At 44.0% G+C, this 16647-nt stretch overlaps 1 protein-coding gene across 49 annotated transcripts in view; it reads right to left on the reverse strand.

Annotated features, from left to right (window-relative positions):
* Positions 1–16647, reverse strand: part of PARD3 (par-3 family cell polarity regulator) — a 716461-nt gene that overhangs the window by 578600 nt on the left and 121214 nt on the right. For all 49 annotated transcript variants that reach the window (XM_078329879.1, XM_078329878.1, XM_078329877.1 and 46 more), the window contains exon 2: positions 6327–6428. In XM_078329879.1, the coding sequence (XP_078186005.1) occupies positions 6327–6428 (102 nt within the window). The remainder of the gene's footprint in view (positions 1–6326; positions 6429–16647) is intronic.

A 16647-nucleotide genomic window follows, 5' to 3' on the forward strand; every position in this document is an offset into this window, starting at 1 on the left:
TGTAAAGCAGGATGGCACCACTCTGAGGGAAAGCTCGAATGTGTAAAAGAGAAAGGAACCATGGTGGAGAAACAGGCGTGCTCATCCCAGCTGCTCAGAGTACAGAGAGTGCCAAAGGGAACAGTGCACAGGAGGGCACTGCAGCTGTCTCCACAGTCATCTAAGTGTCCATGGCAAGTACAACGAGACTGTATGTGAATCCATACATCAAAAGACAGCTGGGCGCAGTGGCTCATGCCTGTAGTTCCAGCAGGTTGGGAGGCCGAGGCAGTGAGGCGCACTTGAGCCTACGAGTTTGAGACAAGCATTCATTGTGCAGTATGCCTACAGTCCCAGCCATGCAAGAGGCTGAGGAGCACCTAAATAGGAAAAGAGGAAGTCAAACTATCCCTGTTTGTAGGCAATATGGTTCTATACCTAGAAAACCCCACAGTCTCTGCCCAAAAGCTTCTTGATCTGATAAACAACTTCAGCAAAGTTTCAGGATGCAAAATCAATGTACAAAAATCAGTAGAATTCCTGCACGCCACAACATCCAAGCTGACAGTCAAATAAAAAACACAATCCCATTCACAATAGCCACAAAAAGAATAACATGCCTAAGAATACAGCTAAGCAAAGAAATGAAAGATCTCTACAATGAGAATTAAAAACACTGCTCAAAGAAACCAGATATGATACAAATGGAAAAACTTTCCATGCTCTTGGATTGAAACAGCAAATATTGTTAAAATGGCCACACTGCCCAAAGCAATTTACAGATTCAATGCTACCCCTATCAAACTACCAATGACATCCTTCAAAGAATTAGAAAAAAATACTTTAAAATTCATATGGAACTGAAAACCTGAATAGCCAAGGCAATCCTAAGCAAAAAGAACAAAGCTGGAGGCATCACATTACTCAACTTTAAACTATAGTACAAGGCTACAGTAACCAAAATAGCATGGTACTGCTACAAAAACAGATACACAGACCCATGGAACAGATCAGAGAGCCCAGAAATAATGCTACACACCTATAACCATCTGATCTTTGACAAAGCTGACAAAAACAAGCAACAGGGAAAGGACACCCCATTCAATAAATGGTGCTGGGATAAGTGGCTAGCCATCTGCAGAATATTGACACTGGATCCCTTCCTTAAACCACACATAAAAATCAATTCAAGATGGATTAAAGAATTAAATATAAAATCTAAAACTATAAAAACCCTGGAAGATAACCACGGAAATACCATTCTGACCACAGGTCCAGGCCAAGACTTTGTGATGAAGACAGCAAAAGCAGCAGCAACAAAAACAAAAATTGACAAATAGGACCTAATTAAACTAAAGACCTTATGCACAGCAAAAGAAACTATCAATAGAGTAAACAGACAACCTACAGAATGGGAGAAAATATTTTCAAATTATGTATCTAACAAAGGTTGAATATCCAGCATCTGTAAAGAACTTAAGCAAACTAACAAGCAACAAACAACCCCATTATAAAGTGGGCAAAGAGGCCGGGCACAGTGGCTTACACCTGTAATCCTAACACCTTGGGAGGCTGAGGCAGGCGGATCATCTGAGGTCAAGCATGCAAGACCAGCCTTCCCAACTTGGCAAAACCCCATCTCTACTAAAAATACAAAAATCAGCCAGGCATGGTGGTGATCACTTGTAATCCCAGCTACTCAGGAGGCTGAGGCATGAGAACTGCTTGAACACAGGGCAGAGGTTGCAGTGATCTGAGACTGCATCACTTCACTATAGCCTAGGCAAAAGAATGACACTCCATCTCAAAAAAAAAAGTGGGCAAGGAACCAGAACAGATGCTTTTCAAAAGAATACATATAAATGGCCAATAAACTTACGAAAAAAATGTTCAACATTACTATCATTAGAGAAATGCAAATCAGAACCACAATGAGACACCACCTCCCACCAGTCAGAATGGCTATTATTAAGCCAAACAATACATCCATGTGATGGGTGAAATTTGAAGAAAAAAATTAAAAATCAAAAAACAGCAGATGCTAGCAAGGGTGCAGAGAAAAGGGAATGCTTATACACTGCTGGTGGGAGTGTAAATTAGTTCAGCCATTATGGAAAGCAGTACGGCAATTTCTCTATAAATTTAAAACAGTTATTATTCAACCCAGCAATTCCATTACTGTGTATATATCCAAAGAAATTGTTCTGCCATAAAGACACACATGGGTATGTGAAAAATTGATACACACAATGAACATATACACATGTGTTCACTGCAGCACTATTCGCAATAGCAAAGACATGGAATCAACCTAAATGCCCACCAGTGGTAGACTGGATAAAGAAAATGTGGTACAGATACACCATGGAATACTAGGCAGCCATAAAAAAGAACAAGGTCATGTTTTTTGCAACAATGTGAATGGAGCTGGAGGCTAGGACCCCTAAGTGAATTAACACAGGAACAGAAAACCAAATAATGCATGATCTCACATGGACATAAACAGAAAAACAACATAAGCAGAGCCTACTTGAAGAGAGAGAGAGAATCAAAAACTTCATCTATCAGGTACTATGTTTATTATCTGGTGTGTCAATCTATACACCAAACCCCCATGACACTCAATTTACCTATATAACAAACATGCATATGCACCCCTGAATCTAGAATAAATTTTAAAGAAAAAAACATGCTGAGGCAGGAAGATCACTTGAGCCTGGGAAGCTGACGTTGCATGAGCTATATAATCACAGCACTGCATCCAGCCTGGGTGACAGAGGAGACCTTGTCTCTAAGTAAGTAAATTAAATTAAAACAAAACACTGCAGGCCGGGCGCGGTGGCTCATGCCTGTAATCCCAGCACTTTGGGAGGCCAAGGCAGGTGGATCACAAGGTCAAGAGATCGAGACCATCCTGGTCAACATGGTGAAACCCCGTCTCTACTAAAAATACAAAAAATTAGCTGGGCATGGTGGCGCGTGCCTGTAATCCCAGCTACTCGGGAGGCTGAGGCAGGAGAATTGCCTGAACCCAGGAGGCGGAGGTTGCAGTGAGCCGAGATCGCGCCATTGCACTCCAGCCTGGGTGACAAGAGCGAAACTCCGTCTCAAAAAAAAAAAAAAAAAAAAAAACAACACTGCACAGCCATGTTGGCATAGCTATGGTTCATGGACACAGAAATATATACATATATTAACCTCAAAATTAAAAAAAATACATATTCAAGTCTCTTTAGAGAAAAAGATTATGTATCTGAAGAATGGGACGAGCCAGGATGAAAATCTGAAACGACAGTGGTGAGCTTTCAGCAACAGCAGAATGGCAGGTGATTAGTTCCTTTGTATGTGTCTGCATTTTCCAGATTTTCCTCACAAGGAATTGTGCTTTTTTTTTTTTTTTTTTTTTTTGGAGACAGAGTGTTCTTGCCCTGTGGCCCAGCCTGGAGTACAATGGTGCGATCTCGGCTCACTGCAACCTCCACCTTCCGGGTTCAAGTGATTCTCCTGCCTCAGCCTCCTGAGTAGCTGGAATTACAGGCATGTGCCACCATGCCCAGCTAATTTTTTGTATCTTTAATAGAGATGGGGTTACCATGCCCAGCTAATTTTTTGTATCTTTAGTAGAGACAGGGTATCACTATGTTGGCCAGGCTGTTCTAAAACTCCTGACCTTGTGATCCACCCACCTCGGCCTCCCAAAGTGCTGGGATTACAGGCAAGAGCCACCACACCCAACCAGAGTTTTGCTATTTTTACACAGGAAATAATAGCAAGAGAGAGGAACAGAGAAACAGAAGGAGGAGAGAAGAAAAAAAGCACAGAAAAAGATTTAAGGAAAAGAAGGGAGAAGAGGAAGCCACTGAGAGATGGATACATTAATTCATCCCTTTCTAATCTCCTGGTGGAGAAAGAGCACCTGTTTAAATTCTTCATAAATCTCTGTAGTTGCCTTAAACACTGGAATTTAGCCACACAATAAATGAAAGATGGTATTCTTCACGTGGACTGCAGAAAAGGATTTCAGAGTTACCCTAAGCCTGGCTCACTGAAAAGCCCAAGAAGGAGAAATGGCACCAAGAAAAATAGCATCAAAACTTAAGTCAGCAGGAATTTCTGCATTTGTTGACACAATGTATTCCTCACCCACAGGAGCCACATGTGACAAACTCCACTATGACAGGTGCTAAGTGAATCTAATCTTCCGAATTTACACAATATTTGGCATTTCATGTTTTTTGTTTTACTTGAAATTTCAAGAAAACATTTACGACATGCCCCAACTCTCAGCCAGGCACAATGCTGTCGGGAATGCAGGTGTGAACAAGACACAACAGCTGTGCGCACCCAGCTCGCAGTGGAGGGCAAGAAGAGCAAGGCAGGAAGAGAGGGCCAGGAACCAGAGGGAGCCCCGGGAGGAAGCAGAGTGAGTGTCTGGGTGACCTTACCATCTTCCGACCTTGTGATGTAACCTGGCTGGCCAAATACCCTGGGCCACTGCAGTGAGGTTTTAGGAGACAGACAACCAGGTCATTGCCTCCATACAACCATGCTGATGCAACTACACATGTGGCTATGAGCCCTTCTGCAATTCCTTATAAACCAAATACAAAAGGAGTAGCCAGGTGGCTCCAGAAGCCTGTTCAAATCTCCTCAGAACCATAAAGAATTTGCTGGGCTTGGCACAGTGGCACACGTCTGCAATCACAACACTTTGGGAGGCCGAGGTGGGAGGATCACTTGATCACGGGAGTTGAGAGCAGCCTGAGCAACATAGCAAGACCCTGTCTCCACAAGTAATTTAGAAATTAGTGGGTAGGCTGCTACTCAGGAGGCTGAGGTGGGAGGCTCACGTGAGTCTGGGAGGTGGAGGCTGCAGTGAGCCGTGATCACACCGCCGCACTCCAGCCTAGCAACAGAGCAAGACCCTGTCTCCAAAAAGAACTTGCTGACTTCTACATACAGAGCCAAACATCCCGTCACGCATTCTCAAAATGCTGAACGTTCCTCCTCCCTCTCCTCCTCCTCTTCCTCATTCCTCTCAAGAGTACAGAAAAAAGTGTAGAGGGAACAGGGAAGAGCAGTAGGTGGATATGTCCAGGAGCCAAATTCACAGACCACAGTAAAGACGGGTGAAGCACATACAGAGCATAGAGCACTGACAGAGAAAAGGCTGAGCTTCCTGACAGCCAGGCCCTGCATGGTAGGACACACGTGCCCATTACACAGCAAGGTCCAGCTGCCCGAGAGCCAGGCCCTGCATGGGAGGGCTGCCCAGGACACACTTGCCCATCACACAGCAAGGCCGAGCTACCTGTGAGCCGGGCCCTGCATAACGGGGCTTCCCAGGACACATTCGCCCATCACACAGCAAGGCCCAGCTACTTGAGAGCCAGGCCCTGCATGGGAGGGGATGCCCGGGACATACTTGCCCATCACACAGCAAGACCCCGCTACCTGAGAGCCAGGCCCTGCATGGGAGGGGATGCCCGGGACACACTTGCCCATCACACAGCAAGGCCCAGCTACCTGAGAGCCAGGCCCTCCATCGGGGGGATGCCCAGGACACACTCGCCCATCACACAGCAAGGCCCAGCTACCTGAAAGCCAGGCCCTGCATCGAGGGATTCCCGGGACACACTTGCCCATCACACAGCAAGGCTGAGCTTCCTGAGAGCCAGGCCCTGCATGGAGGGGATGCCCAGGACACACTCGGCCATCACACAGCAAGGCCGAGCTTCCTGACAGCCAGGCCCTGCATGGGGGGATGCCCAGGACATACTCGCCCATCACACAGCAAAGCCAAGCTACCTGAGAGATGAGAGAGCTGCCCGGGACACACTCGCCCATCACACAGCAAGGCCGAGCTTCCTGAGAGATGAGGGAGCTGCCAGGGACACACTCGCCCATCACACAGGAATGCAGTGGGCTGCACAGGCTACTGTTGGGATGGATCTTCTCTGGGCCAACACTGGGACCAGAATGCAGAGCTGCTGCATACTGTGTGACACAGAGATGATAAGGACAGGCCTGAGTTGTCAAGAAAGGTGTTTGGTTAAATTAAAGTGGAGTAAGGCACAAAAATCTTTCTGTGATACTTCCATTCCAAAGCTGTAATTTTAAAACCCTAAAACTTAATGTTAAGTCCCAGGTATCAGGAACATCATTATACCTTGGTATTCAGGACAGTGAAGATTTGTGATACTTACTATAAAAGAAAATATACTAGTGTGGGTGGCTCAAACATAATTTAAAGTATGTGTCTAAAACAGAAAGGAAAAGAATAGCACCCACTCCCCAGCCCTCAAAAACAATGCATTCAGAGCAGGTTCTCTGGGACTGGAACTTACTCTGTCTTTATCATCTGCTACATCACAGAGAATATCATCAAGGTCTAGTATTCCTCCATCTCCATGTTCCAAGCGATGCACCTGTATCCAGTAGTTTGGATCCTAAAGGAAAGAACAGAAACACTGAATATAGCAAGTTAGCATCACCGAAAGGGAATCAGACATTTTAAACCATGATAACTTCCTGCCCATAAACAAGAATCAACCGTATCAACAATACTGTAATTGATTTCAAATTCAGGCAGCACCCCCAGTTTGGTATTAAGTTACTGCTCCTTTTATGATGGAGTGACTCATACACTCTTCCCTCTGGCTCTGATACTGATACTCTATTATGATAGGAACTGCATGAACCAGCAATATGTACTGCACAAGAAATACTGATTTCTCTAAAGCATGCTAGATTTCCTATTGCCCGATATATGAAATACTTATCAATCCATCCAATGCAATCTACAGAAATATTCTAAAGAGCAAACAGCATATATTATGTGTCTGAAGAATTCATATTTTTGCTCATCTGTAAAAAGTAGTTTGCACACCCTGGTGGCTCAAAGTGTTTCTTACAAACAGGTCTAAAGACAGGGACGCAGAAGGATGCTGACAAGACCATAGTGAACAAAGCTCTTCCTGTGTGGTTTGAGCCTCCTTTTAGAGAGGCAAAATCTCTCTCTCTCTCTCTCTCTCTCTCTCTCTCTCTCTCGCTCGCTCTCTCTCTCACACACACACACACACACAACACCTAAACATACACACCGAAATTTGCCGTGGTTATCACTGCAGTGGAATTGGAGAGAAGGGGAAAAAGGAACATCATTTTAAATTTTATATACTTCTATCTGGAGAACACATATTTTAAAATTCTTAAAACACTGCTTTCAAATTATCTGAAGAAGAAACCCAGTTGTGTGTTTCTGAACTTCCACATCACTCTCACAGACATATTCAAATGAAAATATACTCAGTCATACGTTTCCCCATTCCCTACTGCTTTCATTCTGCAACACAGAACAGCTATCCAAAAGTTCAAGGTAATTCTCCATTCTTCAAATCTAAAAGGTGACGTTTGATATAGTTCTTTCCTGAAGCAAAGCTTGGAAGAAGGAGGCAAACAAATAATGAGAGTTAAAATACAGATTCCTGGACCCTACTCCAGATGTACTGACTAAGATCCTGGGGCAGGGGTGTGGGGAGAATCTCTATTCTTTTTTTCTTCTTTTGTTTGCTTTTGAGAATCTATATTCTCAAGAAGCTCTGCAAGTCCATCTCTACCAAAGCATGCCTAAGAATCACTAAAATGGAACACTTATTAAAAAAATACAGACTGACCAATCTTTGACACTTTTTAACCAGTACAGCAAGAGCTCAGACCTTAATCCTCCAAGTTTTTAAACATTACCATTAATAATGCAAATAATAGAATTCCTCTGCACCTTCATCTGTCTGGACCTCTAGGAAAGGAATCATTTATCTAGAACACTGAGAATAAGTTTGTAAACACACACACACACACATACACACACACACACACACACACACCTTGGCATCCTCTTCATTTGTGGAGCCTATTCTGACTGCACATGAATCCTAATTACAATGTCATCCAGGAGTCCTTGGGACACTTGCCACTGAGACAGCTCCAGAATTTGTCATCTCCAGATGTGTTGAGTCCCCAAAGAATGGAAGTCCCAAAACCATTTACTAACGATAAATGGTATTTCCTCTTCAAGAAAAATTGAAAGTCATTAATGTCCTGGGGGTGAATAAGGAAGAGGTGCCCCCTGGACATTTAGAAAACCACATCCTGCCCACCTCTTCCCACCAAGCAAGCTCAAGGGCAACCCAATCAACTTAAATATCAACCATTTGTTTCAAAAATACTTCCACACACACACACAAGCACACTGACCTCCAAAATGTGGCTTGTGAAGCCATTCTATTTATTTATTTATTTAGAGACGGAATTTCACTCTTGTTACCCAGGCTGGAGTGCAATGGTGCGATCTCGGCTCACCACAACCTCCACCTCCTGGGTTCAGGCAATTCTCCTGCCTCAGCCTCCTGAGGACCTGGGATTACAGGCACGTGCCACTGTGCCCAGCTAATTTTTTGTACTTTTAGTAGAGACAGGGTTTCACCATGTTGACTAAGATAGTCTTGATCTCTTGACCTCAAGATCCACCTGCCTCGGCCTCCAAAGTGCTGGAATTACAGTCTTGGTGAAGCCATTCTTTAAGCCTCCTAATCCTGTTAACTCCCTCCAGATGAAATTATTATCTGCAGCCTTTATGTAACATTTGTAGCCACCCCTTGGAAATAAATCCCCACCTATGGACTTTCTCAACCTTGTAACTTCATCCTCAGAACTTCCTACATTTTCACCTTTTCCCCAGCACCTCTCCTTTCACAGCCTCTATTAGGCCCTGCACAATTCCATCCACCCACCCCCACCCCTGACTTCCTGCCCAAGGCCTCCAATGCCTGGACCCCGCATTATCCTCCAGGCCAACCCTGTCCATCCATCAAGACTTCAGCAGGCATCCACTTCACCAAGAGCTCTTCCTGACCATCACACCCCCAAATCAGATCAGCAATCTAACTCCCACCCACTGTTGTCTTTTGTTTAAGACGGAGTCTCGCTCTGTCATCCAAGCTGAAGTACAATGATGCAATCATAGCCCACTACAGCCTCCAATGCCTGGGCTCAAGCAGTCCTCCCACCTCAGCCTCCCAAAGTGCTGGAATGGCAGGCATGAGCCACTGAGCCCAGCCTGTCCCACTGTTAATGTTCCTAAAAACTACAATCGTATGAAAGATAGTAGTCAGGTGTCAAGCTTGAGCCTTTAAAGGCTGTGAATTATTTTTACATATGCAGCACAAAACCTTTCACTGACCCTACTTTACCTTCCAGTTATTATACCAATTCTTTGATCCTCTTGACAGCAAAATATTTTAAAGAATTGTCTATACTTGCTTCAAGCGTGTCTCCTACCATAACCCCATTCTAATCAGGCTTCCTCTTTCCCCACACTCTCAAAACCACCCATCACATCCACAATGGCCTCCACGATGCTTAACCCAAGTCTGTTGTCTGTCCTCATCTTATTTGGTCTAACAGCAGAATTTGTTACCCCCTCTTCAAAATACTCTATAAACTTGGCTTATCATCCTCCAACTAACTAATCAAGGGTTTTCTAAGTTTGAGAGTCAACTGTCGACTCCTGCCTCTGGAGGGGTCCTGATTCAAGGCTCAGCTATGCCAAGCAGTCACAGTAACGTCATGCCAAGGCAAATGCTGCCACTTATTAAATGCCACACCACTGAAATGTGCTGAATGGATACGACTTTTTGAAGATAACTCAGCAGGACAACAGTAACCCCAACAGAGTATGCTGCATTAAAAAAAAAGAAATCATATAAAAATGACCTTCTCCCATTAGAGTTTATAAACCAGGAAGGATATTTTTGCCGCTGAAAAATACAACTCCTTAGAAGAGTGGTCTCTTGGGAGATTTTAACTGGCAGCTTTCATAACATAATTCCCTTTCAGTAAACAGAGGACTTGCTGTATTTTCAAGAGAAGAGTCAAATATCCAATAGAGAAAATGTTGGAGCATACTTATTGATTCCACTTTGTAGTAGTTTGCATTAAAAAGTTTAAAATAATAATGGTAGAAATCTTTGCTGTCCAGTCCATAGACACTTAGAAATGTAGCTGAACAAAAAAAAATTGTGATAACATCTGGCCTGGTGGCTGATCCCTGTAATCCCAAAACTTTGGGAGGTCAAAGCATAGTGACCCACACCTTTAGTCCCAACTAACTGAGAGACTGAGGCAGGAGGACCCCTTGAGCACAAGAGTACAAGGCCGCAGTGAGCTATGACTGAACCACTGCGCTACAGCCTGGGCAACACAGTGAGGCCCCATGTCTTAGGGGGAAGACAAAAGTTGTGATAAGCCACTTTTTATACTACCAATAAACACTAATTCTATAATAATTTTATCAGCCACTGGGTTAATAAACATGATACAACATTCAATTAAAAAAGAAGAAGAATGTTTCTCATTCAGGATATGTCCATTTAAAATAATGAAAGACTTAAACACTAACAATAATTGTATATTATGACAACCAAAAATCCATCATACACAGCAATAAATGAGGAGAGGAGTTCATCCATGAAGCAGATGATCAAGCAGGAAATGACCTTGTGGGGCAAGGCTCCCGAGGATGGGTACAAACCTACAGAAGAAACCTGGAGACAAAACCACATGAAGAATCGCTGCTCTTATTCAGATGAACATGAGCTTGACCTGGCCTAGTGCTAGAGAGAACATTTCCGAAGACTGAGTTAGAATGTAAGCAGAGGTAACCCTACAAGATGCAAGTTGCAAGGCATGCTGATGCCCACCCTACCGCAGGATGTGGTAAGAGAAAACAGTGCAAAGCCCTAAGGAGAGACTACCTCCTAGCCTACCTTCAGGAAATCCCTCAGATTCTATAAACAGCATCTTTCTACTACGCAGCAAGTTAATGAACTTTTGTGAGTTATGACCTGTATAATGCATATTACCTGCATGTGCAGATTTCAAGAAAAGTATCTGCAACTAGAAATAACACCCTACTTTTGCATTAACCATGGCATACAGCAATGGTCAATATCCTGTCTAACTTAAGACCAGAAAAAGATCACTGAAAAATCCATGTTGATTTAAAAAAAAAATTGAGTACTTACTACATGCAAAGCATTGCATGAAGGCAGAAAAACCATCATCACCCAATGTCAGAAATAAAAATATATCTGACAGGTCAAGTGTAATGGCTCACACCTATAATCCCAGCACTTTGGAAGACCAAGGCAGGCAGGTCACCCCAACATGATGAAACCCTGTATCTACAAAAGATACAAAAATTAGCCGGGCATGATGGCACACACCTGTAGTCCCAGCTCCTCCTTATTCTGTAGTCCCAGGAGAATCACTTGAACCCAGGAGGTGGAGGTTGCAGTAGGCTGAGATCACACCACTGCACTCCACCTTGGGCAACAAAGCGAAACTTCGTCTCAAAAATAAAATAAAATTGGCCGGGCGCGGTGGCTCATGCCTATAATCCCAGCACTTTGGGAGGCCGAGGCGGGTGGATCACAAGGTCAGGAGATCGAGATCATCCTGGTCAACATGGTGAAACCCTGTCTCTACTAAAAATACAAAAAATTAGCTGGGCATGGTGGCACGCGCCTGTAGTCCCAGCTACTCGGGAGGCTGAGGCAGGAGAACTGCTTGAACCCAGAAGGCGGAGGTTGCGGTGAGCTGAGATCGCACCATTGCACTCCAGCCTGGGTAACAAGAGCAAAACTCCGTCTCAAAATAAATTAAAAAAATAAAAAATTCATCCGACAAAACATAAGTCATAAAAAAAGAGGAAGCCCATGTGTTCAAAAATAACCACACCCAAAAAAAGAAAATGTTTTGTGAATTCAGGAAGGAAAGATCACTCTTAATTGGAAAGCTCGGTTTAAGGGGAGGTTTTTGCAGAATCAGCTCTTAACAAATGAGCAAACCGGAGGGCCAGGGCACAAGAGGAGGACCCTGAGCAGGGGGAAGGAGGGTGTGAGCAGAGGGAGGGGTGGCAGAGGTGATTCAGAACGCTGTGAACACAAAGATAAAAATGAAAGGCTAAAAACATCATATCAGACAGAAACGCTTTTATTTTCATTTCCTCCTGAAAGCCCACTGAAGCCACAATACCTGCGGGGATTTTGTTGTTGTTGTTTCTGTTTTTTCCAAGCATAATCCCACAAAGACAAAGAGAACAGAGGGAAGTGAGGGCAACATGATTTTTGGAAGCTGGGAAACAGATGGCCCAGAGGCGACACATTTTGCAGACCTGAGAAAGGAAACTGTGAGGAAAGCCAGGAAGCAGCATGACTCCCCCCGCAGAGCCTGTAAGAGGGTCTGCAATGGGAGAACCAAGAATGTCAGAACACGGTGTCACAGATGGGAAGAGGCTGGGCACGGTAGTTCATGCCTCCATTCCCAGCATTTCGGGAGGCAGGGGCAGGAGGATCACTCAAGTCCGAGAGTTCCAGACCAGTCTGGGGAACACAGTGAGGCAGCATCTCTAGAAAACACTGAAAAAAAAAAATCAGCCAGGTGTGGCAATGTGCGCCTGTGCCTACAGTCCAGCTACTTGGGAGGCTAAGGTGGAGGATCTCTTGAGCCCAGGAGTTCAAGGCTGCAGTGAGCTTGTCTCTTAACATAATGAAACAATTTTGGCTGGGTGTGATGACTCATTCCTGTAATCCTAGCACTTTGGGAGACAGAGGCAAGTGGATCACTTGAAGTCAGGAGTTCTAAACCAGCCTGGCCAACATGGTGAAACCCTGTCTCTACTAAAGATACAAAAAAATTAGCTGAACAGACACCCGTATCCCAGCTACTCAGGAGGCTGAGGCAGGAGAATCACTTGAACCCGAGTGGCAGAGGTTGCAGTGAGCTGAGATTGTGCCACTGCACTCCAGCCTGGGCAAGAGAGCAACACTGCATCTCAAAATAATAAGAATAAAACAATTTTAATTTTTTTAAAAGAGAGAGAGCTGGGCATGGTAGTAATGCCTGTAGTCCCAGCTACCTAGAAGGCTGAGATGGGAGGATCACTTGACCCTGGGGAGGTCACAGCTGCAGTGAGCCATGACTGTGTCACTGCATTCCAGCCTGGGCATGGTGAGACCCTATCTCAGAACAAGTAATAATAATAAATTCAAAAGATGGGAGGAAAAATAACGGGATTGTCTGAAAGTCTAGGCAGCAATTAAAGCCCCCGCTTCCCAGTGCTTCCACACAGCACAGTGACAGCTCCTGCCAGGCCCTGGCAGTCCACTGCAGGCTCAGACAGCAGGTCTGGACTAGAGAAGGAACAATTACAGAGGTGCCTTTTTGAAAATGAGAGGAGACACGTCAATATTTATGTACCTACTATAGAAAAATCCGGCCCTTTGCTTCCACTTGCTCCCAGAATGGCAGCCAGGGCTTATGCCCCCCAGACTAGAGGTGGGAAGATCTTTCCCTGGGCCTCTGTTCATCTAAAGAGAAAAGGCCGGGGAGAATCTGGCCCAGTCCAGGGACTCTCCAGTGAAGCACACAGTGTACGCGCCCTGGCCCAAACTCAGGGCTCTCAAGTTACCGTTAGTGCCTTAAGTCAGAGCCAACCAGGGAGAGACAGGCTTTTAAGAACACCACAAGGATGAAGAGAGAACAAAACAAATAGTAAACACAACGTGATAGAAGCAGAGACTGTATAAAAAGATGCTATTAAAAGTCAATCACTGACATCCTAAGAGCAGTCAGATGATGGTACATCCAGGCTGCAGAGGAAGATGAGAAGGGAGAAAATCAAGAAAGGAAGAAATGTACTGAGGGAGAATTTAAAAAAAAAAAAAAAAAAAAAAAAAAAGGCATTTTGAAATTAAAATACAAAAAACAGGCCAGGCACAGTGGTTCATCCCTGTTAAAAAAAAAATACCAGTGCTTTGGAGACCAAGGCAGGTGAACTACTTGAGGCCAGGAGTTCAACACCAGCCTGGGCAACACAGCAAGATCTCATCTGTTTAAAAAAAAAAAGGAAAACTAAAAATAAGCCAGGTGCGGTGGTACGCATCTACAGTCCCAGTTACTCAGGAGGCTGTGGCAGAAAGATTGCTTGAACCCAGGAGTTCAAGGCTATAATGAGCTACGATGGGGCCGCTGCACTCTCGCCTGCATGACAGAGGTGCTATCTAAAAACATAAATAAAAGCTAAAAATGAAGAGCTCAATACCTAGGTAAGTTAAGAGAAGTTGAAAACATCTCCCCTAGGAAGTTGGAAAAAAAAAGACGAAGAAGATAAAATAGAAAGGCTACTAACAAAATTAGACCAGTCAAGTAAGTCAAGCAACTGAGTGACAGGAGTTCCAGAAAAAGAAAACTGGAAAAACAGAAAAATAACCAAAAACAATTTCAAGTTAATTCCTCAAAAGGACATGTGTTTTCACATTAAAAAGCTCCATAGAGACCCCAACACAACATATGAAAGCAGACATACACCAAGGCACATCAGAGCACAAAAGAAAAACAGAAGACTGGGCTGGGCATGGTGGCTCACACCTGTAATCCCAGCACTTTGGAAGGCCGAGGCGGGTGGATCGCCTGAGGTCAGGAGTTCAAGACAAGCCTGGCCAACAACGTGCAACCCCGTCTCTACTAAAAATACAAAAATTAGCCAGGCACGGTGGCAGGTGCCTATAATCCCAGCTACTGAGGAGGCTAAGGCAGGAGAATCGCTTGAACCCAGTGGGGGCAGAGGTTGCAGTGAACTGAGATCACACCACTGCACTCCAGCCTGGGTGACAGAGTGAGAGTCCATCTCAAAAAGAAAAGAAAAGAAAAACAGAAGATTGGCAGGGGTTAGGGGAGGAGGACTTCCAGAAAATACAACAGGCCACAGTGAGAGAGAAGGAATCAGAGCAATACTGAAATCTAGATAATATCTACCAGTGACTTCGAAATTCCTACAAGAATCTCCCATCCTAGAATTCCACATCTTACCCAAATACCAGTAAAGTATTAAAGCAGAAAAAAGATATTTCTTAGAAATGCAACATTTCCAAAAATATTACCCCCTTTGTCACTAGAAGATGTGTTCCAACAAAATAAGGCAATAACCTATGAATGAGAATGACATACACAGCATATGAAAACAAGAGACATGGCCAGGCACGGTGGCTCACGCCTGTAATCCCGGCACTTTGGGAGGTGTAGGCAGGCAGATCACCTAAGGTCAGGAGTTTGAGACAAGCCTGACCAACATGGAGAAACCCCATCTCTACCAAAAATACAAAATTAGCCAGGTGTGGTAGCGCATGCCTGTAATCCCAGCTACTTGGAGGCTGAGGCAAGAGAATCACTTGAACCCGGAAGGCAGAGGCTGCAGTGAGCCGAGATCGCGCCACTGTGCTCAAGTCTGGACAAGAAGAATGAAACTACGACTCAAAAAAACAAAAAGAGAGAAAGTAAGCGGGAGCCAGAACACAGAAAACAGTTCCCGGGGCGATGGTGAAGGTGGATCCCAGATTCCAGGACATCAGCTGCAAATTAGGAGCAGAGTAGCCAGTCCAGACACCCCACATGTGACCTCTTCAAGATGGCACTGAAAGAGTCCCATTGCAACTAAACACAGCAAGACACGTTTTAACAACTGACTCAAGCTGAGGCTGATTAGTTATAAATTTACAGAAGACCAACCAAAGGAAAAAACATTCCTCATTTCAGGGAAAACGCAAAAGACGTGAAGGAAAGAAAAGGTAATCAAGGTATCATACGTGGTTCAGCTATAAGCAGCTTAAATAATAAAAATAATGTGAACCTAGAATATTAATCATATTTGTAACTACATTTGCAACAAAGCAGTCTAAAAAATATGTGTGTAAGAGCAAGGAGAAAGACACAAACACATAGGAAGAAACAGAGATCCTGCAAGTGGCTATTGTGAGTGGGGACACAGCACACACAGAGTAGCGAAATAGGTTAAACCTTCCATGTTTAGTCAGTAGATGACAAAAAGAAAAAGGAAACCAGATAGGCAATTTACATAAAAATATAAAAGTCAGTATCAAAAGAACCAGGTGCAAGAGCTGGAAAAGGCAACCTCTCCCAAAGAAAGCTCTGCACTTTTTCATGACAATCCTAGTAGTGCTATCTGACCATGTGCACTTATGTCAGGCTAAGAAACACAAAGACTGAAGAGAAACACGTTTGAAAAGTCCTTTAAACAATAACCACAGCACACAGTTTACAGTCTAGCATCCACCAGCCAGCCACATGATAGTTACCTTACCAAGACAAATAAAGTCCTAGTTAGTGATACAATAAATAAAAGCATTCCAATTTTTTGTTTTTTTAAAAATGCCCCTCAGACGTCTAAAATATTTCATTGTTAAGAGTCAATAAAAGAGCAAGCATGATCAGCAGGAATCATGCTTCTCTCTAGATTCTCTAGGTATGCAACTCTCCAATTTAAACCAAAAACAAACATTTTTAGAATATATTCTGAAGTTCTGTTCTTAAAAAAAAAAAAAAAATGAATCTTTGAGCTGGACACAGTGGCACACGTCTGTGATCCTGGCACTTTGGGAGGCCGAGGCAGGCAGATCACCAAGTCAGGAGATTGAGACTAGCCTGGCAAATATGGGGAAACCCGCCTCTACTAAAAATACAAAAATTATTTGGGCATGGTAGCATGTGCCTGTAATCCCAGCTACTCAGGAAGCTGAGGCAGGAGAATCA

This window comes from Callithrix jacchus, chromosome 7 (assembly GCF_049354715.1).
Source record: "Callithrix jacchus isolate 240 chromosome 7, calJac240_pri, whole genome shotgun sequence".
In the NCBI taxonomy this organism is placed as follows: domain Eukaryota; kingdom Metazoa; phylum Chordata; class Mammalia; order Primates; family Cebidae; genus Callithrix; species Callithrix jacchus.